General features: G+C 41.2%; 2 protein-coding genes across 11 annotated transcripts in view; one reads left to right on the forward strand and one right to left on the reverse strand.

Annotated features, from left to right (window-relative positions):
- ZNF346 (zinc finger protein 346) overlaps positions 1 to 9,935 on the reverse strand; it is a 44,672-nt gene extending 34,737 nt beyond the window's left edge. For 4 of the 7 annotated variants that reach the window (XM_070937163.1, XM_070937164.1, XM_070937165.1 and 1 more), the window contains exons 1-5: positions 9,788 to 9,860; positions 2,511 to 2,614; positions 2,317 to 2,412; positions 1,365 to 1,512; positions 702 to 938 (exon numbers count right to left, since the gene is read on the reverse strand). In XM_070937163.1, the coding sequence (XP_070793264.1) occupies positions 702 to 938; positions 1,365 to 1,512; positions 2,317 to 2,412; positions 2,511 to 2,614; positions 9,788 to 9,848 (646 nt within the window). In that variant the 5' untranslated portion in view covers positions 9,849 to 9,860. Of the gene's footprint in view, positions 1 to 701; positions 939 to 1,364; positions 1,513 to 2,316; positions 2,413 to 2,510; positions 2,615 to 5,970; positions 6,043 to 9,787 lie in introns of all 7 variants that reach the window. The other 3 variants (XM_070937159.1, XM_070937162.1, XM_070937161.1) reach the window with 3 other exon arrangements.
- UIMC1 (ubiquitin interaction motif containing 1) overlaps positions 9,638 to 26,022 on the forward strand; it is a 120,216-nt gene continuing 103,831 nt past the window's right edge. For 2 of the 4 annotated variants that reach the window (XR_011599997.1, XM_070937154.1), the window contains exon 1: positions 11,115 to 11,195. Coding sequence is in view for 1 of the 4 variants with exons in the window: in XM_070937154.1 (XP_070793255.1) it covers position 11,195 (1 nt within the window). In the remaining 3 variants the exon portion in view is untranslated. The other 2 variants (XM_070937157.1, XM_070937155.1) reach the window with 2 other exon arrangements.

Below are 26,022 nucleotides of genomic sequence, written 5' to 3' on the forward strand. Positions count from 1 at the left end.
GGCTTATTATCAGGGGATGTCTCATTTTGGGGGAAACAGGGTAGTTGTAGAAATTCCCCCACCCATCGTTGCCTCTCTTAGCATTGGCCTCAATCCACTTGCTCTCCTTTTAGTGTCCAAGATTTAGATTTGGGAGAGTTTTAAAGGCATTTGTGAGAAACTGAGATGCTTCTTTTCCCAAGCCCAGAATTTTCAGGATGTCTCTTCTAATTCTCTCATCTAGAAGGAGCAGTTCCAACCTAATCACTCTGCACATGAATATAACCACTGTGAAAAATAGAAGAGTATATTTTGTTTCCAATTACATAAAACAGGTAGTCCTTGACTTACAACAGTTCATTTAGTAATCATTCAAAGTTACAATGGCACTAAAAAAACTGACATGATTGTTTTTCATACTTATGACCATTCTAGCACCCCCAGGATCACACAATCAAATTTCAGACTCCTGGCAACCGATACAGTGATTCACTTAACAGTTGTGGCAAGGAAGGTCATAAAATGGAGCAACATTCACTTAACAAATGTCTTGCTTAGCAACAGAAATGTTGGGCCCCTAAGTCAAGGGCTACGTGTCCAAAAGTGAGGCAGCCCAATATCATGTAAGACATAAAAAGCAAAATAAAAGGTTAGTTATGGCATTATGAACATGTACAACCGATTCTGTTCTTTATTCTGAAATTCTTCTATAAAACACTCACCATTGGAAACAGCTGGTTCCTCGGGAGTTCTCCCATAGTGTGCCATTAGCTTAAGCTTAGTTTCCTGCTTTTTGTGTTTTTTGCCGACATAGTGTTGTTTTGCCATCAGTGGATTATTGAATGTAGCATGGCAGAGACTGCAGAATTTGTCTGGGTCAGAAGTGTTTTGATTCTCTTCATTAGTGGACACAGTGGTGGGAAGAAGATTAGTAGGCTCTTTCTGAATGGATAAAGCTGCTACAAATCCAAAAGATAAAAAAACAAAAAGTTAGAGGAAAGATAAAAGCATATTTTCACAAAACCAGAACTATCCTCACAAGGCCGGAAATTTCCTTTCTTTTCTGCATAAAGGTTGAATGTTCTTAGCACATGCACATGTATATGGATTAAAAAACAAATAATCTGAAATGGCAAAATGATCAAGGATATGTATTTTGTGTGCTTCCATCAGGCATTTTACCATTGTATCAGTCATCAAACTTGGGACATCGTATGCAAATTCTCAACTTAATATATATATGCTCTTGAACCTTACTATGTAGAGAACAGGGACTGCTGAATAGTGTTTGTACTATAATGTATATAAACCCTAGACTATTCTGATGAGGGTTTTTTTTCCCCACAATGCCAGGAGAGAACTCCTCTGTACCTTCCTGATCATACCTTCTGTTTTAGGAGACTGCTGCTTCAGTTTCAAATTCTTGGCATGAGTCTTGCCTAAGTAGTGAGAATTAGCCACAACAGGTGAAGAAAAGGTCATGTTACAGATGGGACAGCATTTGTTCCTGTCTTCACCGTTACTGCTCTGTTGCTTGTAAAAAGGAACACAGACATATATTGGGATTGAAGGGACAAATGGAAAGCATATCAAAATGTCCCATGTTCAGAAACTGGAACTTAAATGAAACTGTTAGCACCACTCTTTACTAAACATTGTCCTCTTTACTTAAAGCAAGACAGTGAAGTTAGCACAGAATTATTCAAGTAAGGCCTAATATGTTGTAGAATGGAAATAATTTACTAGTAGGATCTTATCATCAAACAAATGATGTCATCAGAGCGCTTTAGTTTAAAATAGGTTTATATGTTTCTGTAACAATATTAATTCACAATTGTCTCTGAATTGTACCGTTTCCCCCAAAATAAGACCCTGTCTTATTTTTTCTGAACCCAGAAATAAGTGCTTGGCCTTATTTTTGGGGAGGTCTTATTATTTTGGGGTGCATGGAGCAAGACGGGGCTCCTTTTGCCGTCTTACCCAATTTCCAGCTGTCTCCCTAACCCTAACCAGAGGAAATGGCGGGGACTGGCTGCGCATGCATTTAAATATTTTTGGGGAGGGTTTATTTTAGCGCATGCGCTCAAAAAGCCCGATTGGGCTTATTATCAGGGGATGTCTTATTTTTGGGGAAACAGGGTAGTCTTCCAATAAGCTTCTTAAATTTATTTTCATTGAAGACTGGATTCAATGTTTTTACAATAATGCCCAATGTCAAAAATTATCTCTGGAACATTGTACTATTGACCAACACTTGCTGCACTGAACGCACCCGACAGATTTTTTATTTTAATAAATGTATGATGTGCTTATTCTTCTTTGGACTTCTGGTATTACCTGCTCTGTATCCAGCTTTATTTTCTTATTCTGACAGAATTCCTCTTCCCCATGGATAGACATGTATCTCCGAACTTTGTTTGCATGCTTCTTACTCTGAAGGAAGATAACAGAGGACAAGAAGACTAAGCACACCTATGAGCTTTTATACACATATCAACAATTTCAACAGCTACTTCTAGTTTAAACCTCACCTGATAATGAGCAAGCTTCTGGGATTCAGAGATGAGCACTGCGCTACATACTTTGCACTGGGTGTCAGTGAAGATGTGGCTATTTTCTTTGATCAGTTGATCCACTGTAAAAGGCAAGAAGAACATTAAATATGAATGTGAACATGTGTAAATAATTTAAAAACTACGAATTCTTGCAGTCACCAAGCAATCTTCATGGACTTTTCCAGAATAACACAGAACTCAAATATTCTTTGCTTTCTGACAAATATGAGTTAGACGTTCCAAAATGACTATTTTATTGCCTTAATCAGACAAAAAGCAAATACTTTTTGAGAAAAAATATTTTATTCATTACATTTAACTCAACAAAACAAAAAATAGTATCCTTGATGTTGGGCTTGACTCCTGGTGACTTCATGTTCCTATAGTTCTTGGTAACAATCTAGAAATAGATTGCCATTGCCTTCTCTTCTTTCAACAATTGATCCACATTCATTTTAAATATAATGCCAATGCTTCCATTAATCTTCTGTTAAAAAAATAACCTGGTCAATGGAAATTTTTCTGTAAGAAACTCTAGTTCTAGCATTGTTTCTGGCTTATAAATCTTCAACATTTAACATTTCTCATTGTGTCAAGAAGATAAAGAACCATTTTATTGGCTGTTTTGGCAATATATGGCATGTAATGGCAGTGTAAATATGTAATTATCCTACACCAAGTAACTGCTATGTATGCATGGATTAAGACGACTAAAAAATATGTGTGAATAGAGAATCACATCTATCATTGATCTGCAATTCTGTACAAACACACCCCATTTTACAAACTCCAGCAAATCATTACACTGACACAACAAATTACAAATACTGCTCTTAACAGCATTAGAAAAAAATCTCATTTGAATTATTACTTATCAATAGAACAGAGTAAGAATTACCCTCAAGTAACAAGCATTTGTGGTAATTTTATGTTAAGAGGTTTATTGTAGAATACGTGTTGTAGGTAGTTTGCTTTGTCTTTTTTGTTTTTATAAAGATTATGGAAGCCACAGAACTGTGGAACACATGATGCTGATTTCTTATGCTGTTCATGACATTTCTGTGCAAGAATCTATTTAATAGAAAAGATTCATACCTAATACTGGTAATTGGGAACAGCTTTTCTAATCCTGCTGACAACCGTTACCTAATAAACATTCCAACAGCTTGTAATAATGTTTAGTGAAAGTTCATCAACTGTATCCCTTTCCAGTTTAGATTTGAACATTCTCCTTACCTGTTTTTAAACTTTGGAAGAGTCTGAAGCTCAACATAAGGAACTAGCTATACATTATTAATTCAGACAGAAAATATAAGCTATTTGGGGACACAAATTCTAAGATTGCCATTACTACATGTGCAAATAAATCCACGTTACTGTACATTTGATAACATAAAAATTCTCTACTATTTGTCACAAGGGGTCCGGCTCTTCTCTGACGAAATCCCATTTTGCCTCCTTATTCTATCTTCAAAAATTTTCTAACGTCCAGTGCAAGGTCAGAAATAAAATCTGTCCTTATCCATTTTGATTTAAGATGAGCATGAGAACTAGAAAGTATATATTCATGGCTGAGATTCAGAGGAACTATTTATAAGAGATATTATCTTTCCTGGATGTCATTTTAGGTAAAATAGTGTTGAAGATCTCTTACTAACTTATTGACAGAGAAGGTAAACTGGATCTACTGAAATGTTCTGATAATTAAGACAAATTCTTAGGCTTAAAATTCCTTTTTATTTGTAACCAGCACACCGAATTTAAATTCTATCAAAAATAAGATCAATCCAATAATCTGCTCATTACTGATGTAGAACTGTTAAATTCACACTTTAAATTGTGTTCCAAAGTGGACCAGTATGTCTATCACAGATTAAAAGAAGTGAGACAACTTCTGGTGTTCTAAAATTATTACAAAGTCTGCAAGTGTTTCTGTTCCTTATTATCAAATGTATATCAATAGACCTTGATGACTTCATAGAAGCTTCAAATCTACTGGAGCATAGTTCCTAGATGGAAAAAAGGAAAGTAATACCCTTCCAGGTATTGAATTACAATGACCAACATCCCTCATCATTTATCATGCTGGCTCGATTGCTACAGTAAGAGTCAATATTTCAGGTGTACTTAAAAGATCTCATATTCTCAATCTTAAATTAGACAATGATGATTTAACTGATTTTATGCTATAATTTTCACAGCCCTATGCTTTGAGGGAAAAAATTAACTAAAACTAAAGACAACCTGCAATCTTTTATTTTCAAGGGCCCAACTCATTATACTGATTAAATAACAAATGGTACTATGTTAATTTAGATAAACAAAATGCAGAAAATCTATAGGATTATGCAGGCACATATTAAAGGTATAGGTATTTAATATATACTTAGTACCACAGATGAAATTAACCAATGTGATTCTGTGCAAACTACAGAAGGTAATTTAAGAAGTGAGATTAAAAAGGCTTATTTAAAAGATTATGCCCATAGGATTCTAGTTGAACATTTATTTATTAAAATTTTTTTGCTGCCCATCTCCCCTGTAAGGTAACTTTGGGCAGTTTACAGGTTATAAAAAAAGGAAAAATAGTTAAAAGATTAAAACAATACAGAATTAAAATATTATTAAGAACTAAACTATAATATGGATTAACAGAACTTGCTATATGAGTACATTCTTGGGAGAGAATTTCTCTTAAACTATAAACTATAAGACTTACAAAATATGATACAAAACTGCTCTTCACGTTGGTGCTTATATTAAAAATGATAGAGAATATCAGTGATGCGCTAACTCTAATTCTGAACAAAGTAACTGCACAGTCCACTTACGGTTACTCTCCCCAGCAGCTTTCTGAGACTGCAGAGGGAACAGTATGCTCTTCCTATCTAATTAGCTAATGACGAGAAGGATTGGGGTGACATGATAGCAATCTTCCAGTACTTGAGGGGCTATCACAGAGAAGAGGGGATCAATCTATTCTTCAAAGTACTTGAGGGTAGGACAAAAAGTAATCACAGCTTATCGAAGAAAGATTCAACCCAGAATTTAGGGAAAAGCTCCTGTCAGCTAGAAGAATTAGTTAGGGGAATGGCTTAGCTCCAAAATTGTGAGTGCTTCTTCACTGGAGGTTTTTAAGACTGGCAATCATTTGTCTGAAATGGTATAGGGTCCCTGCTCGAGGGGATTGGACTAGAAGACCTCCAAGGTCCCTTCCAACTGTTACTCTCTATTTTATGATACCAACAGGACAAAAATAATTGGCTAGGGGGAGCTTAGTATAATATAAATAATATTTTAATAACTGAACAGATAACCACATTTTGCCTTTCTTAGTGCAAAGAAGCATGCCCATATAAAGATAAGAATACGTATATAACTAAATATCTAACTAGCACAGTAAACAAAATAAAATGAATAGACTAGGAAAAAGTACCTTTCTGGTCACCAAAAGATGAACCCAACAACCCCTTCCAGGTAGAAGGCAATTTGTAGACTTTTTCCTGTCCTGTAGAAGAAAGCTGTTGTCTTTCAATTGCATATACTGATTTCGGTTGACTATAGTTCCATTTTGAATAAATTTTAAGAAGTTTTCTACACACAACAAAAATTAGAAAACCAAACTATGTTTAAATAGTTAGCAAATACATTATAGCTAACTGATGGTCCCATAAGTTCTTAAATTGACTGTTTCTTTCCTCTTTTATAAGATAGGACTGTCAGGTCTATCTTTCAGTAACAACAAAGATAGTTCATAATTAAGTCCTACTACTTTCTTGATCACTGAAGATGAAGCCAATAGAACAGGGATGTAGTACACATTCCTATGGAGTGAGTAGAGTTTAAAGTATCTTCTGTAGCAGCATTTACCCGAAGGCTCAAACTTGTCTATTTTATGTTAAATGACTATCTGCTTCAGCTATTGTCCTACAAATAGCGATCAGCACTGGTAGCTAATGGAATGTGACTCTACAGGAATACACTATCATATTATATCCAGTAGGTGAATTCATTGCTTTCTTCTTCCTTAACTCCTTCTCTCTGGTTTTGAAGGTGAGTGAAGGCAAAAACTTCTCCCTTATTTTTCTTGTCAATTAAAGAGCTTGCCTCCACCAAGCAGATACTAATACCCACTTGTATCTGCATGTGGGCTCCATGATGCAACTGAAATTAAAAAAAAATTTTTTTTTGCAATTGTCCATCCACTTGGAAAATGATGGCATTAATTTGAGGAACATTTTCTTTGGACCTTAACTTCTCTATCTTTGGAAGCATGTTTTGTTAGTAGACCTGAGAACTCCAGCAACTGTTTCCCTACCCTGCTTTTTGCTCATGTAACGTTTAAGGTGAGATCTCTAGGCCAAAAGGATGAAATTGGTCTTCTTTAACACCTTCACAAGGGCTGTTTTCTATTAGAATGGAATTAACAGATATTCCAAATATCTTTTTTTTAAACCAATCAATGTTTAATTGAGTAGTAGGTTCCTGGTTGGTTAATGCCTGAGATGCAGAATCAGCAATGCACTCCCAAAGCCACTGAAAATATTAGTGTAATCCAATGTTCACCTAGATCACTTGTGGAGAATGAGAGAGGCTGCCAGAAGGTTGCTTTAGTTTAAGAGACCTGGCACTTGTCCACTGCTCACCTGCTACCTGAAGGCTCCTCTGATTGATGCAACTGTGAGTGCTCGAATCAGCTCAAATATAGATCTATAAAGTTATAAAATTATTTTTGCCCCAGCATTCTCGTACTTTAATTCTTAGTCTCCAAATGGCTTTTCTACTGTGGCTGTTTTTTGGTGTGCTCATCTACTGTACTTGCCAAAGTCCTTCCCATTGCAGTGTTGGTACCAAATGTTTATAATTTGTGAAGCTTCAGCTGTGACTTGAATTTTTTCCTTTCCTGGGTTTTTTTTCCCTTGCAGTCCTCAAAATAAGACTGAGAAAAGCCACTGCTCCTTCTAGCCAACAAAACTAAGGACTGAAATGAAGGAGTTTCCTCCATAACATAGGAAGAAGTCTTAAGATCCTCCTAGAAGAGGTGGAGTGAAATCTTCCCTATCAGCTCCATCTCTGGTAACCAAGAAAGATGTATTTAAAACATATCCGTAGCATTAAATGCATCATTTAAAGAGATGAAAATATTTCTAGGCTGAAAATTGGCAACCCTAATAAAAAAGTTCAAGGTTTGATGAAAACTGAGAAAACATAGCATCAGGTACAACTAAACCTTTAAATTTCTGCATTTACTGCATCACTGCATAATTACTATCTTCTTACAAATTGCTTGTATTCTATTCAGGGTGAATTTGATTTAAATCAATTCGATTTAAATCATAATTTTTAAAGAGCAGCTGTCATCTCTGCTACTCCTTTGACCCACTGTTGACTCACCGATAGTCCCAGTGTTACAGAATATATAGCCTTCTGCTACATAACTAAGCTCCATTTCATGCTGAACAAACTAAATTATTTATGTATCTTAAATAGAAAACTATCCTACGATAGATTTTTACCCCAAGTTTTTTATTAAAATAAATTCAATAAAAATAAAAAAAATCCAATTTAAATAAAAAAATCCAATTTTTTTGATTTTTTTAAAAAAAAATCATTGATTTTTATCCACCCTGATTCTATTTCATTATTTTTCCCACTTAAGTTCCTGATAACATGGCTTTTACTGTGACCAACGTATTTAATTACCATAATCATCCATTCATCCTTTTTTGATCTGGTACCAACTCTACACTTACTGAGTTTGATTCTAATGTGTGATGAAAGATTAAATGAAAGACTTGGCCCTGAAAAGGTTGCCTATTCCAGATTTTTATGTTATCTAAATCCAATCTAATCCAATCCATGGTGTTCTAGAATAGGCAATGTACCCATAGAATTGTCAGGTAAGGGACAAAATCTAGCTATTACTACATATGCTTAACTATTATTGGTTGTGCCCTCACTACTGATGTGATGTGAAGAGATTTCCTAGTAAGATATTAGCATCCTTCTATAAGCCTGCAAGGAAATCTAGAACATTGGCAGGAAAAATCATCTGGAGCAATACTATTTCTCTACCAGGTAATAAGCCTCTTAGGTTCTCAGAAATCACCCTTTCAATGTAATGCTTTCAGTTTCTAATATATGACCTGTTAAATATCTATCATACATTTCTTTAGCATGCCCTTCCTCAACACAGTGTATCTCCCCAATGTGTTGTAATTTGATATATTTGATATATAATGAGCAACAGTTTGGGAAAAACTCTTTTAGAATTTCAACTCTGGAAGTCCAGTTTATATGTATAATGAGGGAGGCAATATATCAAGTAGGATAAAATCCAATACCAGGAGTAAATCACTGGCAAAAGTCAACAAGCCACACAAAATTAACTCACTGCCCTGTATTGATTTAGAAACGATTATAAATACACGATGCAGTTTTTAATCCTTTGTGTTTGGACTATTAATCCTTGTTAGAATCAGTATCATGGCCATTATTCTCTGGAATAGGTTCACAGGTTCACTCTTCTGGAAGATTCCAGGTGGAGGGGGGACCCAATAAACCAGAGGTCTTCAAACTTGGCAGCTTTAAGACTTGTGGAGTTGAGGTCCACAAGTCTTAAAGCTGCCACCTCCGCAATAAACCCACACAGGGAAAGAATATTTTTTTCTCTCACCACACCACTAAATTTCCCGAGACACTAATTCTAAAGTTGTCGACCGAGAGGCGAGCGCCGTTTCCCTACAGCACAACGGAAACGGAGAACTCTTACACCATCTTATTAACAAGTAACGGGGTTTAGCGCGCGTTTTCGCAAGCTTGGGACTCAAAAAAAACCCGTCCAGATTCCCGACTGATTTTCCTTTCAGTCTCAAAGCGTCCTCCAACTTCGTGTCTGTCGGGCTGTCGCCGGTAACGAATTCAAACGAAGAAGTCTCCGGAGCTCTCGGCTTGGCAAGAGCTGGAAATGTTGAAGCACCTTCGGGAGGAGGCAGAAAGAGGGAGGAGGGAGGGGGGAAAGTAACGTTTTGAGCGGCGCTCGTTCTGCCACGTGATGAGCGAGGGGGGAGGATCAGCCACTGGTCTCAATCCTTGAAGCCCCGTCTGAGAGCTGCGGGGAGAAGGGTAAATGGCCAACATCCCCGGTCCTAATTTTTGACGCAATACCGCACGCTTATGGGAACAAGGTAGGACGATAAACTATAAGGCCACCGGTCGCCCGCAACAGCACGGCAGAAACACCTCAGCCTCACCTGCCTCTTTTCCCACCGGCAAGACTGAAGCGTCCCCGTTGCTACCCGCTTCGTCCGCCATCTTCTTCCAGCGTCGCCGCCCCCGAAGTGTCGGGTCTTCTCCCACAACTCCGAAATATCGCGAGAGGTCCCGAACCCCAAGGCGCATTACAGTAACGCGAGAGGCCCGCTTCCTTAATCGGCACGTCGAAAAGTGGGAGGTCTCCGTTCTCGCGATGCTTCATTTCAAAGCCTGGAGGGGGGGAATGAGAACACGTGACTAAAGCTGAGTCTACAAGTGCCCGGAGATGGGCGGGCGTTAGGCGGTGACGGAAGTCTCGATTGCCGTTAACTCGGCGCAGTCGACCGTTTTAAAGTTCCTCAGAAAGGTTTATGTTTCGCGCCATGCGTGAAAGGACTACACAATGCATTTGGGTTGTATGTCTTAAAACGTGCAATCTCACGTCCGTCGGAATCCTTGTGGCAATTGTGCCGACAATCTGAAACCCTTGCGGGAGTGAAAAAAAAAAACAAAACAAAACCGATATAACCCCATGTCATATTTAAAAAACAAGCACGGGAGGCGAGAAATAAATGCTGTTAAATGAGGATGGAAGGACAATGGCGAGTTGCATTCAAGGGCAATGCTTGGCCAGGATCCTACAAGACTCCTTCAGAATTGGGAGGGAAACGAGGGAAGAAAAAAAAAAAACTTGGAGGAAAAATTAGCCGCTCAGCCGTGTCGCGCCTAAAGCACCGTAAACTCGTTAACACTTTACTGAGTTGAAAAGAGGAAGGTTACAAAGGAGAACAAATTCAAACTGTCTGCCTCCAGTTCCAGCGCCAACGATTGGAACCAGGCTCGAAGGGGACGCTTCTCTTCCCCCCCCCACCCCCAACGCCCCGCCCGTAGAAGGCGGCGACCCGAGTTCCCGCGCGCTCACGGCGCACGCGCTCCTCACGTGACCTTTCCCGCAGCGCGCGCGCGCGCGAACGAATGCCCTTCATTTTAGCTACGGGACTTGAAGCTCCCGGAGCCAACATGAATGTGGGCAAAAGGCCCGCTGTTGGCTCCGTTTGAATCTGCCGGCGAGAAGAAGCGAAGAGTCCAGGACTTGCCGTTGTCTCCTGGCAGAGTTGGATAGTTGGAGGGAAACGGGGTGTGGGGAGTGACATAGACCCGGTGTGGGGAGGGACTGGGCCGGTTGAGTACAGTAATCCCGACCCCTCGCCAAATTCGCTTGACAAATCTCTTTCGGATCTGTGGTGTGAAATCTCCCTCCATCTCGGGATCTTCTTCTCCCAGGACTGGGTTGTCCCTCCAGAGTGAATCCTGTGAGCCTGCCTTTTTTTTTCTCCTGTTTTTTTTTTTTTTTGGAATTGGCGCTCTTTTTAAGTTCACTTTTTCCGCCCAAAGCAGGACGGGGAAGTAAGTTTATAGGGATGCGTGGGGGTGGGGGGGTCGCTGACGCAGAAATCGTCAGAAAAGGCTTCCCATAGGACGAAGATATGTGTGGTCTGTATGAATTTGATGTAAAGGCACAGCTGTGACAGTCCTTTCGGTTATGAGGAACCCCAAGAGTAGTAAGATGGTCACTTTTAAGTCAATTGGTTCATTCGATTTAAAAGTCACGTCCTTTAGGCCCTTGCCTTGCTTATTATTTAATCTTTCGTTTCGATAGCTTTTCACATTCCTGTGGAAAAAAAATCTTGTGTGCCGTTTTTCTGGTAACTTGCAGCATCTTCATACTATCCCGCCGCCATGATAAAAAGCCCGTTTTCACTAACTTTTATTTTTGGAACAAGGATGGTGGGATAACTCTAGGAAGTTCCTATATTGTAAACTATTAGTGAGGAAGATTATCCTGCAACTGAAGTCATTTTAAAGATGTCTGTTCCCAGTTTAATGTAGTTAGCCAAAGAGGATAGAACTTTCTGCCTGTCTAATATCTTTATGTAAAAAGAGGAATAAAACTCATTATTTGTGGCCTTATTTGCACTTGCAGTCCTTCAGACTATATTGTACAAAAATACTAAACAAAGCATCCCATAGGTGTTTATAACTGGGTAACTTTTAGATATTTTAAAATATTCTCTTAAGTTTTGGTTTTAATACCACAACACTTTCATTAGTATCTCTTTCCAGATGTTTTCCACTTGGTTTACATGCTGTTGTATGTCATAATTGTAAATACTGGTAGTACTATGTTCAAACAATGTTTAAAATTGAATGCAGGCAATGATTTTGTTGAATGTATCTTGGTTGCTCTTTGATTTTCAATAATGGGAAAATTTTGATTTGGATCTTGATTGAATGGAAAAGTTCTTCGTTTTTTTTCTTCTGTTTCTGGAGTTAAGGTAGGTGGGAGGACCTAGACAACTTCGGTTGATTGTAAAAAAGCGAAACACCACCAAAGTTTATTAGTAATTGAATGAATTATTTATTCATTTATTTGTCAAATTTAGATACCACCTATTTCACAGAGTGACTGAATGGGAGAACTTTAGGAAATTCCAGAACTATGGGCTAGACTTGGGAGTTGAAGCAGGAAATTAGAAACTATTTGTGTATTTTTGATACTTCCCAGTGGACTGCAAAACTGCTGTATGAGTTGTTTTGGAGATGACGAGAGAGGAACTAGGAAATACATGATGTAATAATGCATACATATATAAAATGTGTATGTATGTGTGTGTTTATATAACATATTTATAAAAATAAATAATTATAAAATATTTATATATAGTATAGCATGTAAAAATATATACAGTTAGTGCATGACTTACAACTACAATTCAGGCCAAAATTTCTGTTGCTAAGCAAGACATTTTTTAAGTCCCATTTCATGACCTTTCTTCCCACAGTTGTTAAGTGAATCACTGCAGTTGTTAAGTTAATAACATGGTTGTTAACTGAAACTGGCTTCCCCATTGACCTTTGCTTGTCAAAGGGTCACAAAAGGTGATCACATGACTCTGGAATACTGCAACTGATCCAGCAGTTTGAAAGTGGGTGACCATGAATAGATAGATGGGTACCACTTCAATGGGCAGGGTTAGTGGGGACATGAAAGTGCTCCCAACTGGGTGTCCTCCAGGCAATGGTGATGTTACCGGCTAATCCTTTCAACCCAAACTGCTTCGGTGCTCCCGACAGGACTGTAGTACTGTAGCTGCCAAGTGTCTGAATTTTGATCATGTGATCATGAGAGTGCTGTACCAGCCATAAGTCACCTTTTCAGTAGCATTGTAGCTTTGAATAGTCATTAAATGAACTGTTGTAAGTTGAGGACTACCTGTACACAGAACAAACCTGCCTGCAACGGCATCATAGAAGGTCCCAGAAGGCAGGAAAAGGTTCGTTTACAGGGCATTACATAAGTATACCTTGCAGTACCATTGCACATTGGGAGGCTGAGCATACACCATTTTGATGCTACCCTGTCCTGTCTGTTTGCTGATTTCATATTTAGTTTGTGGTGGTCTTCCTTTAGTAGTGCCTAATACTGTATTGTATGAAATTAAGCGTAAGCATGTATGTGTATGTTTTTGGACTAATGAACAGCCTCTTGGAATGTATCCTGTTTGTCAAGACAGGACTACCATATATAATATCTGTTGATCATTGAATTATTTCTATTGAGCAAAAAAGCCAATTATTTCCATTGAGGAAAAAAAAAATTATTTCAAAAATTGGTGAAGTATGTCCAGTTACTAATTGACAAAATGATCCTTAAAAGTCAAAGACAAAAAAAACTTTTTATGGCTCAGATACATTATAAAAAGACATTTCCACTTAATAAGATCAGAAAATGCATAGAAATTTTGTGATTAGTAAAAACATTATTTGAAAGTGTCAATAAATGCAGGGAAAACAAAGAAATTGGAAAGGTCAGAATTAGCAATGAAATATTTCAAGGTGATTTATTTATTTTAGCAATGATACTTTTTACAGATAATTTAAGCAGAATCAAATACAAGTATCAAATGTCCAATTATTATTATTATTTTTTTTGCATATATATTCATGGATAACCTTAAAACATTTGCAAAATAAAAAGTAGAACTTGAGTCTCTATAGTAACCATGTATTCACTGAGGATGGTGAAATGCAATTCAGTGTAGATAAGTGTGCTTAGTAATGGAAGACAACAAAATTGTTGAAGAAGATAGATTACAGCTAATGAATGGTAATACTATAAGACAGTGGTCACCAACTGGTGGTCCCTGGACCACTGGTGGTCCGTGAGAAAATTTTGGTGGTCTGCAGAAAAATTATTTGCATTTTTTATATTGCACTAAATGAGGGGTCTTGAAACTACGAACCCTGGGCCGGATACATGCAATGAACAGTTGTGTTGCTGCAGAGAGTCTCCCCCTTTGGAGTCTTTTTGTGTGGGTCAGAGGGGGGCAGAAATTCCGACTTGGAGTCTGCTTCAGCCTCCTGGTGTGGGGCTTTGGGTGAAGACTGGAGGGAAGTGCTGCTGGTGGCGAAGAGCCAAAGGGCCTTGTTTCAGTGGGACTGCATCATGACCTGGAACTGGCTGACCATCTCAGCCCTCTGAGCCTCCAGGCGCCCATACCTGGCCTTGCACTACCGCAGGTCTTCCCTCTGCTTGGAAAGCCTATGCTCGTAGTCCTGAGTGAAGTGTTTCTGCTGAGCCTCCTTCTCGGTCAGATCCAGTTTGAACTGAGCCAGCTGTTTTGCCAACTCTTTCCCATGGTGGCTGCTTAGCTCCAACAACTGCTTCCTGTTGGGGCCCTAAGGAGCCTGGGCGGGCAGGGGAGGAGTAGCTGGGAGGGGAGGGGTGAGTAGAGGCTGGTGCCCCTTGACATGAGTGACATTGAGTTGACCATGCCCACCCAGTCACATGACCACCTAGCCACGCCCACTCAGCCGGTCATTAGGTAGATCATATTAGTGGTCCACAGGATTTAAAATTATGAATTTAGTGGTCCCTGAGGTCCGAAAGGTTGGGGACCCCTGCTATAAGACAATTGATGTCAGAAGGAAGATATAAATATTTAGAATTAATGTAGACCTCTGATTTACATGACTGAGTTAAGAAAATACTAACTCTAATTATATAAGATGAATCTGAAAAATTTAAATACAGGAAACATAATTAAACCCATAAACACTCAGGCTGCTCCTATTACTCAATATACTACAGGTATAATTGATTGGACATGGGCTGAATTAGATATCCTTGATAGGAAAGTAAGAGTATTAATCAGGGGTGAAACGCTCCTGGTTTGGACTGGCTCAGGCGAGTAGGTAGCGATGGTGGGCAGTTCGGAGAACCAGTAGCAAAAATCCCTGCCCCCGATGCCCGCGTGATCATCAGAGCCTTTTTTTCCTTTTAAATGGCTCTGACGAGCGAAGCTCTGACGATCCCAGCTGAGTTGCCTGCTAACCAGTAGCAAAAATCCCTCCCCACCCACCCCCCACCCCCACCCTCCAGCTTGCTTACCTTAGCTGCTGGTCGCAACGCCTGCTTCGCTTGCTGTAATACCTGCAATCCATTGCATCAGCAAGCAACTGAATCTCCCTGAGCTTGCAATCAAGCTCATCGGTGAGCAGCTCTACCTGCCTGCCTGCCTGCCTTGTACCTTCTATTGCAGGGGTCTCCAACCATGGCAACTTTAAGACTTGTGGACTTCAACTCGCAGCAAAACTGGCTGAGGAATTCTGGGAGTTGAAGTCCACAAGTCTTAAAGTTGTTGGAGACCCCTGTTCTATTGGGTAAGTTTTTGTCCCCTTTGGGAGCTTTAAAAAAATAGTTAATTAGGGTTTTTTTTTAGTTGTTCTTTTTTTAGACCTAGCCATTTAAAGTTTAGGAAGTTTTAAATTTAGCTGGTTTTATATAAAAATAAAAATAAAATAAAATAATATTTGTGCAGCTTTCTGAGATTTAGTGTGTTTCTGTAGTGTTTCACTCTAACTACACAAACACACAAAATCTCACAAAGCTGTATGTGGAATTTTGTGTGTTTAAAGTGTCAAAGTTGGTTTTTTTGGGCTTTTTGTGGCTGTGAGGTTTCTGCTTGTTGCAGGGGCCATTTTGGGTCTAGCACAGCTGCTTTTACATTGTGGGTGAGCCAGTTGTGTTGTGTTGTGTTTTGTAGGTTAAAAAAGGGCAAAGAAGTGACATTGACTTGGCCACGCCCACCCAGTCACCTTACCACCAAGCCATGCCCACTAATTAAGCCACGCCCACAGAACCGGTAGCAAAATTTTTTAGATTTTACCCCTGGTATTAATGATCATGAATCATGATTTCCATGTTGACAGATTTTTGTAAATAAATTAGGGGATTATTCCAGGTAAAGCAAATGGTAGAATGAAAAAAATACAACTTGAATGATTATATCAAGCATAGTAACTGGTAGAAGATTGCAAACAGAAGACTACTAAGTATTACACAAAGTAAGTATCTGATAGTCAAACTAAAACCTAAACTCCTCATGGGCAATATATTTATATTTTATGAATTCAATTTATATGGCTCCATGTCTTAAGCATATTACATGGGCAGCTAATAGAGAATAAAAACAAGGTAAAATATTATATCAATAAATAACCATATACCACCCAGAATAATATCAGCATTATCAATATAATCTTGATATAGGCACCCCCAGGCAGGGTTACAGAACCAGGTTTTACAGAAAGCCAAAAGGGTCTGGATAAGTCTAATCTCCAGGAGATGGCACCACAACAGAAAAGACTTCTCTTACATCCCTCCAGGTGACCCTCTCTAATAGATGGGACCCAGATTGTGCTCTGCTGCTGGAACTCACAACATAGGTAAATATATTGAAGAAAAATCAAATTAAAATTTGACTTGGCTAAAAACTGCAATTCTTCAAAAAGAAGTTGCAGTAGCAATCCAAGCTATATAAATGTCATCAAAGCCAAAATTGAGCGCCTTTTAGAAGAATTAACCTACAATACTGCATTTTAACCATTGCACTACCATAGCTCTTTCAACTGAAGTTGAAATATTTTGGAAGAGAAAGTAAATTATACTGCTAATAATAATCTGAACTCTTAAAACCATACCTGTAGACTAGCCAGATATTTTTAAATTTTAAATTAATTGGACTTGACACCACTGTCTTTGCCAAAAACTGTCTTGCTTGGAACTTCCTGGATACTATGATGATACCTCCATGATTCTTATGCTCTTGCTTAAAAACCATATTGTTAGAAAATATAGTACTCCGTCTAAACACTATGATTTTGGATGAATAGACAATAGTTATTACTATTATTAGATATACCGCAACATGAAATGACAGTTGTCAGTTCTTTAGTTGATGTTGGCTTTCCTTTAAATCAAGTTCTTCCCTAGAACCTAAGATGTATCGACATAGTATATGTGTATATCCAGGTAGTTTGGCCTTTTGTAATTGAGAGGGGAATTTTATCAATGTGCAGTGTCGTTCAAGACTTTTTGATATGGTACCCAGTGTGCTGATACCATTGGGACTACCACAGCCAGTTTATGCCATAATCTTTCACTTTGATTTTCAGATCTTGATACTTTGTGATCTACTTCAGTTATCCCTTGGTATTGCTACATCAATTATTCACACTTTCTGGTGTGTTATGTTCCAAGATTATCAGTTTGTACTCAGAAATCCCTTTTTTTTTTCTTTTTAATTGTAATAGTTGAAATGTATGTGTTCTATCCATGAACTAGGGCAGAGATTGGAAACTGTTGTAGCAAAAAGTAGATTTCTGTTTTTGTTTGGATTTTTTACTCTGCAATTTCCTTAGCTTAATATAGGTGGTATGATGGTGGCATTTGATATCACTCAACAGAACTGTAATATTCAGTTCAATTTAAGCAGTTTATGAGTAAGTGGGGTGAAGTTAAATAAAGAAATGGCATTAAATTTAGTGAAGGATTGTTGTACATACTATATACACATATAAACCACAAATTTTTGTGTGGTGTTAATTGGCAATTGTTGGCAAATTATGGCAGTCTGCCACAATGTATCAATAGCTGGGTGGGGCCTTCAAGGGGCCAAAGAGTGATCACAGTATACAAGATACATTGTATGTCTGAATAATTGGTTTCCCATGCTTTTGTCTTTAGAATGTGTACAGTTTTCTGGACTAATCACTTCCAATTGCTCATTTGAACTAATGGATTCCTATTTGTGGGTGGGATTCTTACTATAAGATATTTGAGTTCATAATTTTCCAAACTGGGAGCAATTGTTTCTTAGAGTAGATTTCTGACAGTCATTTAATGCTACAACCTATTCATGTTACATGTCAGATTCTTTATTCAAATACCTGCCTGCTCACAGGTACACATACATTTAAGTGAATGAGGTAATAAGGTATATGACATATACCTTAGATGGAGGGCTATAAAAATATTTTAATGCAAAGTTTGTGTTGGGTTTATGTCATATAAATCATTTTATTTGTGTGGAACACCTTCTCAGTGTTAGGCATTGTAAGGAAATCTAATACTGATACAGAACATTCTGGTATGTCTGATATGCTACTCCCAGGGCAAATATCAACCTTTCTCATGTGAAATGTTGTTTCTATTTATGTGGTATGAATAGAAATTTGCCTTGTATAGATCAAAGCAAGGGTGAGAACCCAATCTAGGTGAGTGATTGCAGCCCCTCATCTGCCCAATAAGACTAGATAAGGCTGGCCTTATACAGGAAAGCTTCAACTACTGATGTTACCTATTTTCCTCTTGCACAAAGAAAAATATTCCATTCATTTTTGCTCCTACTTTATTCTTTGTGAAGTGATTCATCTGGCATGTGCACACTTTCCTAAAAAGAGAAGACATTAGGTGAACCATAAGAGCCTGTTTGTGCCTTCCAGGGATTGGAGAACATGAAGGATAGCTTTGGCTGATCTGGCCAAATTATATATTATATCTGCAATTATATCTGTTGCATCTTTCTCACTTGAAAAAGGAAAAGGGAAGGACGGGACATGGTTGAGCAGAGTTGCTCTTGCTAGCATTCATGCTTCACTTGAGGTCCTGTGGACTGTATGGATCAGTTTATGTTCAGAGATTCTCTATTCATGGTTTAAAGATTTATTCAGCAACAGTTATTAATTAACCAGGCATGAATTTTTAAAGGCAAGCGTATTACTACGCCAGATTCCACCCCCCCCATAAGCAACTCATATATTTTTGAGGAACAAATTCCTTTGATTTCAGTGGAACTGTTAAGATATGATATTTTTAGTCATTGCAGAAGAGAGACTTCTCTGATCCATAAGGTGTGAATCTGCATTTGTGTACTTCTCAGTTATTTGAGATTTATTGTGATCTGCTCTGTTAGCAGGTGCATGCAACTATTATACAAGAATCCCAGAGGTATTCTTTGTTTGGGAAGCTGTTGAATGTACCATTACTTGATATATTCTGTTTAAATCCTAGTATGTATAATAAATAGTAAGGCTACTTGATCTATGTTGCTGATTATCAGTACTGTATTCAAGCCTATTGTTTGAACTTTAAAAATGAGAATTATTTGGTTTTGGCTTTGTGTTTGAGTGTTTTAAGCTGTCAAGATTGTGAATTATCATACAGATAATTGTTTTCTGATTCATCAAAGTGATAAATGATGAAGAGGGGAAGTAGCAGTCATAAAAAGGTATTGTCAAGGATACCTTGAAAAATTCAAGTTTTCAAATGAAGCACGTGTGGTTTTCCTTATTAATGGATCACCTTGGCTGTCTTCACTGAGAGAGAAAAATGTTCTGAAACGTTTCAAGATGAAAAATAAAAATCCTTAATAACAAGCAGGGGACACTAGAAAATCATCCTGGTAGCCAATGCATAGAATTAGTTGCAGCTATTAATTGGCTGACACTGAGTATTGGTGTTTGTTAAACACCAGATTTTGAAAGAGAGAGTGTGGCAGTGAATGTGGGGAAAAGTATGAAAGCATAGCATTTTCAGTGCTTGTTCACTTAAGCCTTGGTCTCAATACTGTTAAGGGACAGCAGTCTCTGAGTTTCAGAGCTACTATGAGAGTTCTGTGATTAAATGTAGAGTATAAGCATGAGTTATTATATACTCTAGTCACTAAGAGTAAAAAGCTAAAACTTGAAGGCACGATGAAGCATGAGCTGAAGGAACGAAGGACCAGCACAAATCTTGCTTTTTGGGGGGTCTTCCCCAATGTACCTCAGTGAATACCAAGACATTAAAATAAGATAAAAACATATCTGGATTTATTCGGCACAGCATCATTCTGTAAGTTGAAGATAATAATGCTAAAACAGGGTTTCTCTGTACTCCGATTCTAGATTTCTTTTTATTACATCAAGAAATATGAAGAGCAAGCAGTTGCAGAAGATCCTAGATGAGTGCTTGGAAGACAGTTCTGTTTATTTATGTTTGCCTCCTGTAATATTGGAGGTTGAAGTAATAGTTGAGAGAAAATTAAATACAGTTACATCTTGATTTTTCTAGATGCTGCATTCAGTGGTCCAAATTCTTTTATTGTTTTTTGTATCATTATACCAGTGATGCAAATGGTAAAGTTTAAAACATTTTCAGTGCTATATTAACATACTCTTTGCTTTATTAGGCTTTGGGGAATAATGGTTGCCCTTCATCCAATTAGTCCATTAAAATATAGTTTTATTGTATTTATTTATGTTTATCTGATACACTTTGCCATGCAACCTTTAATGTACAGATCAGTACACTAAAATGCTTTCCAACCCTTTTTATTTTCTGAGGCATAAGTTAAGAAATTCAATATACTGTTTTGGAAAGCAGTTTGGTGTGTTCTATTTTTTTTACCTTGGTAGCTTCAGTTAATGTTTAATTTAATCCCCATAAAGTAAGGTAAAGGTAAAGGTTCCCCTCGCACATATGTGCTAGTCGTTCCCAATTCTAGGGGATGATGCTCATCTCTGTTTCAAAGCTGAAGAGCTAGCGCTGTCCGAAGACGTCTCTGTGGTCATGTAGCCGGCATGACTAAACACCAAAGGCGCATGGAATGCTGTTACCTTCCCACCAAAGGTGATCCCTATTTTTCTACTTGCATTTTTTACATGCTTTCGAACTGCTAGGTTGGCAGAAGCTGGGACAAATAACAGGAGCCACCGTGTTACATGGCACTAGGGATTCAAACCGCTGAACTGCCGACCTTTCAATCAACAAGCTCAGCGTCTTAGCCACTGGGCCACAGCGTCTCTCCCCATAAAGTACATCTCATTTATTTGGTTAATAAATAGCAAAATTTGCCTATAGGACAGGAATTGTGAGCCACTTCAGAATTGGCATATGTTACCAATGTACCTTGGTTGCCAGAGTGCAAACTACAGACTTAAATTCACATTCTCTATTAAGAGTAGCATACATATCCAGCACATCCTTCTTCTGGATATAGAAGAAGTTTGATCTTTTTAAAATGAGAGACAGACATTTGTAGAAAAAATAATGTTGCTTCCATCTCTTTAAAACCTTTGATGAATATTTGCAGTCCCCCAAAAGTTGGAAAAGTCCAGAAGTTCATGATGGTAGAAATAGTTAAAACATGTAACCAGAAATTTATGCTGTGTTGTCTACGTTTTATTTTATTTTTCTCTTTAAACCATGGCATTAGATGTTCATCCTTCATTTCTAATTCAGATTATCTTCATTATTATATTTTATATTTTTCTTGAGATCTTCTCCTAATCTATAAAAATAATTTTAAACCTTCGCAATCACTCTTGTATAGTGGTCTCAATTCTCTCTCTCTCTTTAAGAGATTTTGTTCAGAGACCTCTTTATTGTGGTGAAACACAACATTCTAGGGAAGTGGGGAAGACAGCGGTCAGGAAAGGAAAGGAAAGGGTTATCTGCTCCTAATCCAGCGAAGATCGGGTCAGGAAGTTGAAAAAGCTCCTCCTCCTGTTGCTTCTCCAGCTTTCTGACTCGATCTGTGCTGGATCGGACGCACATAGCCTTTCTCCTGTTTTACAGTGTTAAATTTGGCTCTAATTTGGTCCCTTTAATTTCTAAATTTTTAAATAATTGAAGTGTCCAGCGAGAAGGGCTGCTTCGGTCCAACTCCGCTGCGACCGCTTGCGGTCTTTGGGGATTGAGGCCCCTTGGCTGGGTCTCTCCCAATTGGCGCGAACGGTTCACGCCCAATTCCGCCGCTGAGAGCCTCCTCTTGGAGTCGAGGCTCTCTGTTTTTTTCTTAGTGGCTGCTGGCTTCTATTCCGGCGAGACGACCTCTCCCTCGCCGAAGACACCCCTCGGTGGCTAAATTGCTGCCGCTTGCAGCCGCTTCGTGCCCGCTGCCGCCGCTTGAGCCGCTCAGCTTCTAGCCGCCCGTAACGCCCACGCTCGCCGCCGGATTCCACCCGGCTCCAAATTGACGGAGCGAAGAAGCGGTTTTGTAAGCAGACTTATTCTGTCATTTGGGGCCCTTTCTCTTAACTTTGGACAGCTTCTGGGGTGTTATTATAGCGGCCGCCATTTTATCGCCCTAGGCCACCACCGAACCTTGCCTTAATGGCCGCCATTTTGGCTTCCCCTCGCGGCATTGGAGGCCTAGTCTTTGACTCCCTAGGCCACCACTGAACCTTTGCCTTAACGGCCGCCATCTTGTCCTCACCTCGTGGTATTAGCGGCCTAACCTTGACAGTATGGCATCGCGTTCATCAAAGGCGAATAAGCGCCAGGCCTCTGAGGATCCGGCTCCCGGCCCTTCAACAGCTGAGCCTCCAAAAAAATCTAAGAAATCTCAGGCCTCTAGGGAGGAAAAGAAGGCGGCAGCCAGGGCCAAAGAGGAGCTTCGCCTACACCAGGCGATTGAACGCTCCATACAGAAGGCCATGAAAGAGGCTTCTGTTCGAGAGGCCCCAATCCATCAAGGGGTGATTGCCACACCCCTGGCCCCCCAGGCCCCAATGGCCTCTCTACCTGAGCCAGCGGAAGCTCAAGCTCAAGAATCACGCCCTTTGTCTCCGGATGGGGGTCAACCGCCGGCCCTTCCTCAGGGGCAAATTTGTGAAGTCCTTTTTGGAGCACAGTCAGATACTCCTCCCCAGGGCCAGGCCCCAGCTTCTTCTACGTTGGGAAATGCACCATCTAATTTGGGGAGCAATGTACCACCGGGTCCCTCGGTTACTCCTGAAACCCTGGCTTTCATTCAATCTGCTATCCAAAAAGGGGTTCAGGCTGAATTAAGGAATCTGCGCAGAACATCCTCCTGGGTGGCTAACTCTGCCTGCTCGAATCTGGACATTGAGGGTTCCCTTTTGGAAGATGGTCAGAACCCTCCTCTAATTGCTGTGACTTCGGGGGCGCCATCTGAGCATCCATCTTACCATGACGAGGATGCTAGGGAGGGGGAACTCTCTGACGATGAAGACCTCGCCCCAGATCAGCCATCCTTCATAGGTTTATTTAAGCCTCACCTTTTTAGGTCCCTCTTGCACAAAGCCAAGTTAACTACCTGCCTGGGTTCCCCTCAGGCCGTTCCTTCTTCTAGCGGGGACAATCAGAGCTCTATTCCTCTCTTTGAGGTCCCAGAGATTGAAACCGAGGAGATTCCGGGTCCCAAGCTTTTCAAAGACGTCCTTAAGAAACAGTGGTTGGCGCCTGCTTCGGGGCCTAACCCTAATCAGCTCGACAGGCGTTTTTATAACATGGCCCCTGAGTTGGCCTCCTTGCTCCAACTCCCGACTGTGGACCCTCCAGTAGCAGCCCTTCCGGCTCCCTCTAATGCTACTGGCCCGCCTGAGGAACACCTCCGGCCGGAGGACAAACGGCTGGAACAGTCACTAGTTAAATCTCATTTGGCCTCAGCCTGGGCAGCTAAATCTGCTATGGCCTCGTCGTTCTTTAATAGGGCGTCCATTTTGTGGATTCGACAACTGCAGGATAGGCTCCCAGTGTCAGATTCCAGGACCCATCAGGACCTTAACAAAATTTTAGCGGCACTGGAGTTTTCCGCCGACGCGACGCTTAATGCGTCCCGTTTCTCTGCTAAGGCAATTGGCTCAACCATAACCTCCCGGCGGTTGTTATGGCTGCGGAATTGGCAGGCAGATGCCAAATCAAAGTGGCGCCTTGCCTCTGCAGCCTTTGAGGGCCCCCTTCTATTTGGGGCACCATTAGAACCTCTCTTAATTGAAACGAAAGACAAGAAACGTATCCTTGCACCAGTCTCGAGGCGTTCTCAATATCGCCCTTCCCCGGCTAACTTTCGCTCCTTTCGGCAGCCTGAGTTTCCCTATTCAGGGGGTAGGTTTCCCAGAGCCTCCTTTCCCCGTCCCAGGATCCCAGAACACCAGGGATACCAGACTCAAAGGGGATTCTCCAGACGTCCCCCCCGGGGCTCCCGGGGCCGTCCCTTCCGCAGGTCCAGATGATCCCCCTTCCTCTCCTCCCATTGGGGGCCGCCTGGCTCTTTTCGCCAGCCAGTGGGAGAGTTCTTCCTCCGATGCTTGGGTCCGGGAGACGGTTAAGTGGGGCCTCTCCCTCGAATTTCTCTCCATCCCCCCCGACAGGTTTCTGCGATGCCCTCTTTCTCGGGATCGCGAGAAACGGCTCCTGCTGGCCTCGGCTATCAAACATCTCCTTGACATTCGGGCAATCGAGCCGGTGCCACAGGAGCAGCAGGGACAGGGCTTTTATTCCTGCCTGTTCCTCGTTCAGAAATCCTCGGGGGGTTGGAGGGCAATTCTGGATCTTAAGTCCTTGAACCGCTGGGTCCCCTACCGGCGGTTCAAAATGCAGTCCCTCTCCTCAATCCTTGACAGCATCAGGGTCGGGGACTTCCTCACGTCTATTGACTTGACTGAAGCCTACCTTCATGTCCCTATTCATCCGGCATATGTCAAATTTCTTCGGTTTTGCCATGCGGGTCGCCACTACCAGTACCGCGCCCTCCCATTCGGCCTTTCCTCGGCTCCCCGAGTGTTCACTAAATTGATGGCCGCCATTGCGGCCCACCTTCGAGCTCTTCCGATTAGGATTCTCTGCTATCTAGATGACCTCCTCATTCTGTCGAGTTCGGAGGATAGGGCGCTTCAGGATTTGGACACCACCCTCCGGATCCTGACGGCTCACGGCTTCTCCATCAATAGGGCCAAGAGCCACCTGGTCCCCACAACCCGGATTCAACACCTAGGGGCTATCATCGATACGGTTGAGAGCAGGGTCTTCCTTTCCGAGGAGCGACTGTCCAGCTTGCGGTCTCTGGTCAGTCTGGTCGCTCAGGGAACCCCCGTTCCTTTGGCGACTCTTTCCCAACTCCTTGGGAAGATGGTATCGTGCATTGGCATCGTACCATGGGCTCGTCTCCACTGCAGGGCTCTGCAGTGGTTTCTTCTCCCGTATCAGAAGTCCCGCCATTCGGCTTCTTCTCAAATTGTTCACCTTAACCCCTCTGTCCTTCAGTCCCTCCGCTGGTGGTCCTCCAGGTCCCTGTTCAAGGGAAGGGAGTTCAGGGAGCCCAATCCGGTCGTCCTGACAACGGACGCCAGTCTTCTGGGCTGGGGGGCCCACGTTCACTCACACATGGCCCAGGGCTCCTGGACCTCGGAGGACAGATCGCACAACATAAACTGGCTGGAACTCCGGGCCATTTTCCTGGCCCTCAGGGTTTTCAAGGACATCGTCAAGGACCGACACGTGATTGTCCGGACGGACAACGTGGCAGCCAAGGCCAATGTCAATCGCCTGGGGGGGACTCGGTCCCGGCCCCTCATGGACGAGGCGGAGCGATTGGGGACCTGGGCGGAGACCAACTTGCGGTCCCTGCGAGCAGTCCATATCTCCGGCCTAGTCAACACCCAGGCCGACTGGCTGAGCCGCTCCATGCTGGACCACGGTGAGTGGCGCCTCGACCCGAGCCTTTTCCAACGGATCGCACGTCGCTTCGGGGAACCAACTGTGGACCTGTTCGCAACGAGGGACAATCGCCAGACTCCCCGCTTCGTCTCCAGATTTCCGGACCCGATGGCAGAGACCACGGACGCCCTCCTGAGCAGGTGGCCGAAGGGTCTTCTCTATGCCTTTCCCCCCCTTCCCCTTCTCTCCAGGGTCGTCCGGAAGCTTCTGGAAGAAAAGGCAGAGCTGATCCTCATCGCCCCTTACTGGCCCCGTCGGCCTTGGTTTGCCGATCTTCAGGCTCTGTCGATTCGCCCTCCGTGGCGTCTTCCCTCCGCCGACGTCGTCCTTCATCAGGGCTCGCTCCGCCATCCGGACGCCTCCTGGTTACAACTGACCGCATGGCGG

The sequence above is a fragment of the Pituophis catenifer genome, unplaced genomic scaffold (genome assembly GCF_029215685.1).
Source record: "Pituophis catenifer annectens isolate HBS135680 unplaced genomic scaffold, rPitCat1.0.hap2 SCAF_2, whole genome shotgun sequence".
In the NCBI taxonomy this organism is placed as follows: domain Eukaryota; kingdom Metazoa; phylum Chordata; class Lepidosauria; order Squamata; family Colubridae; genus Pituophis; species Pituophis catenifer.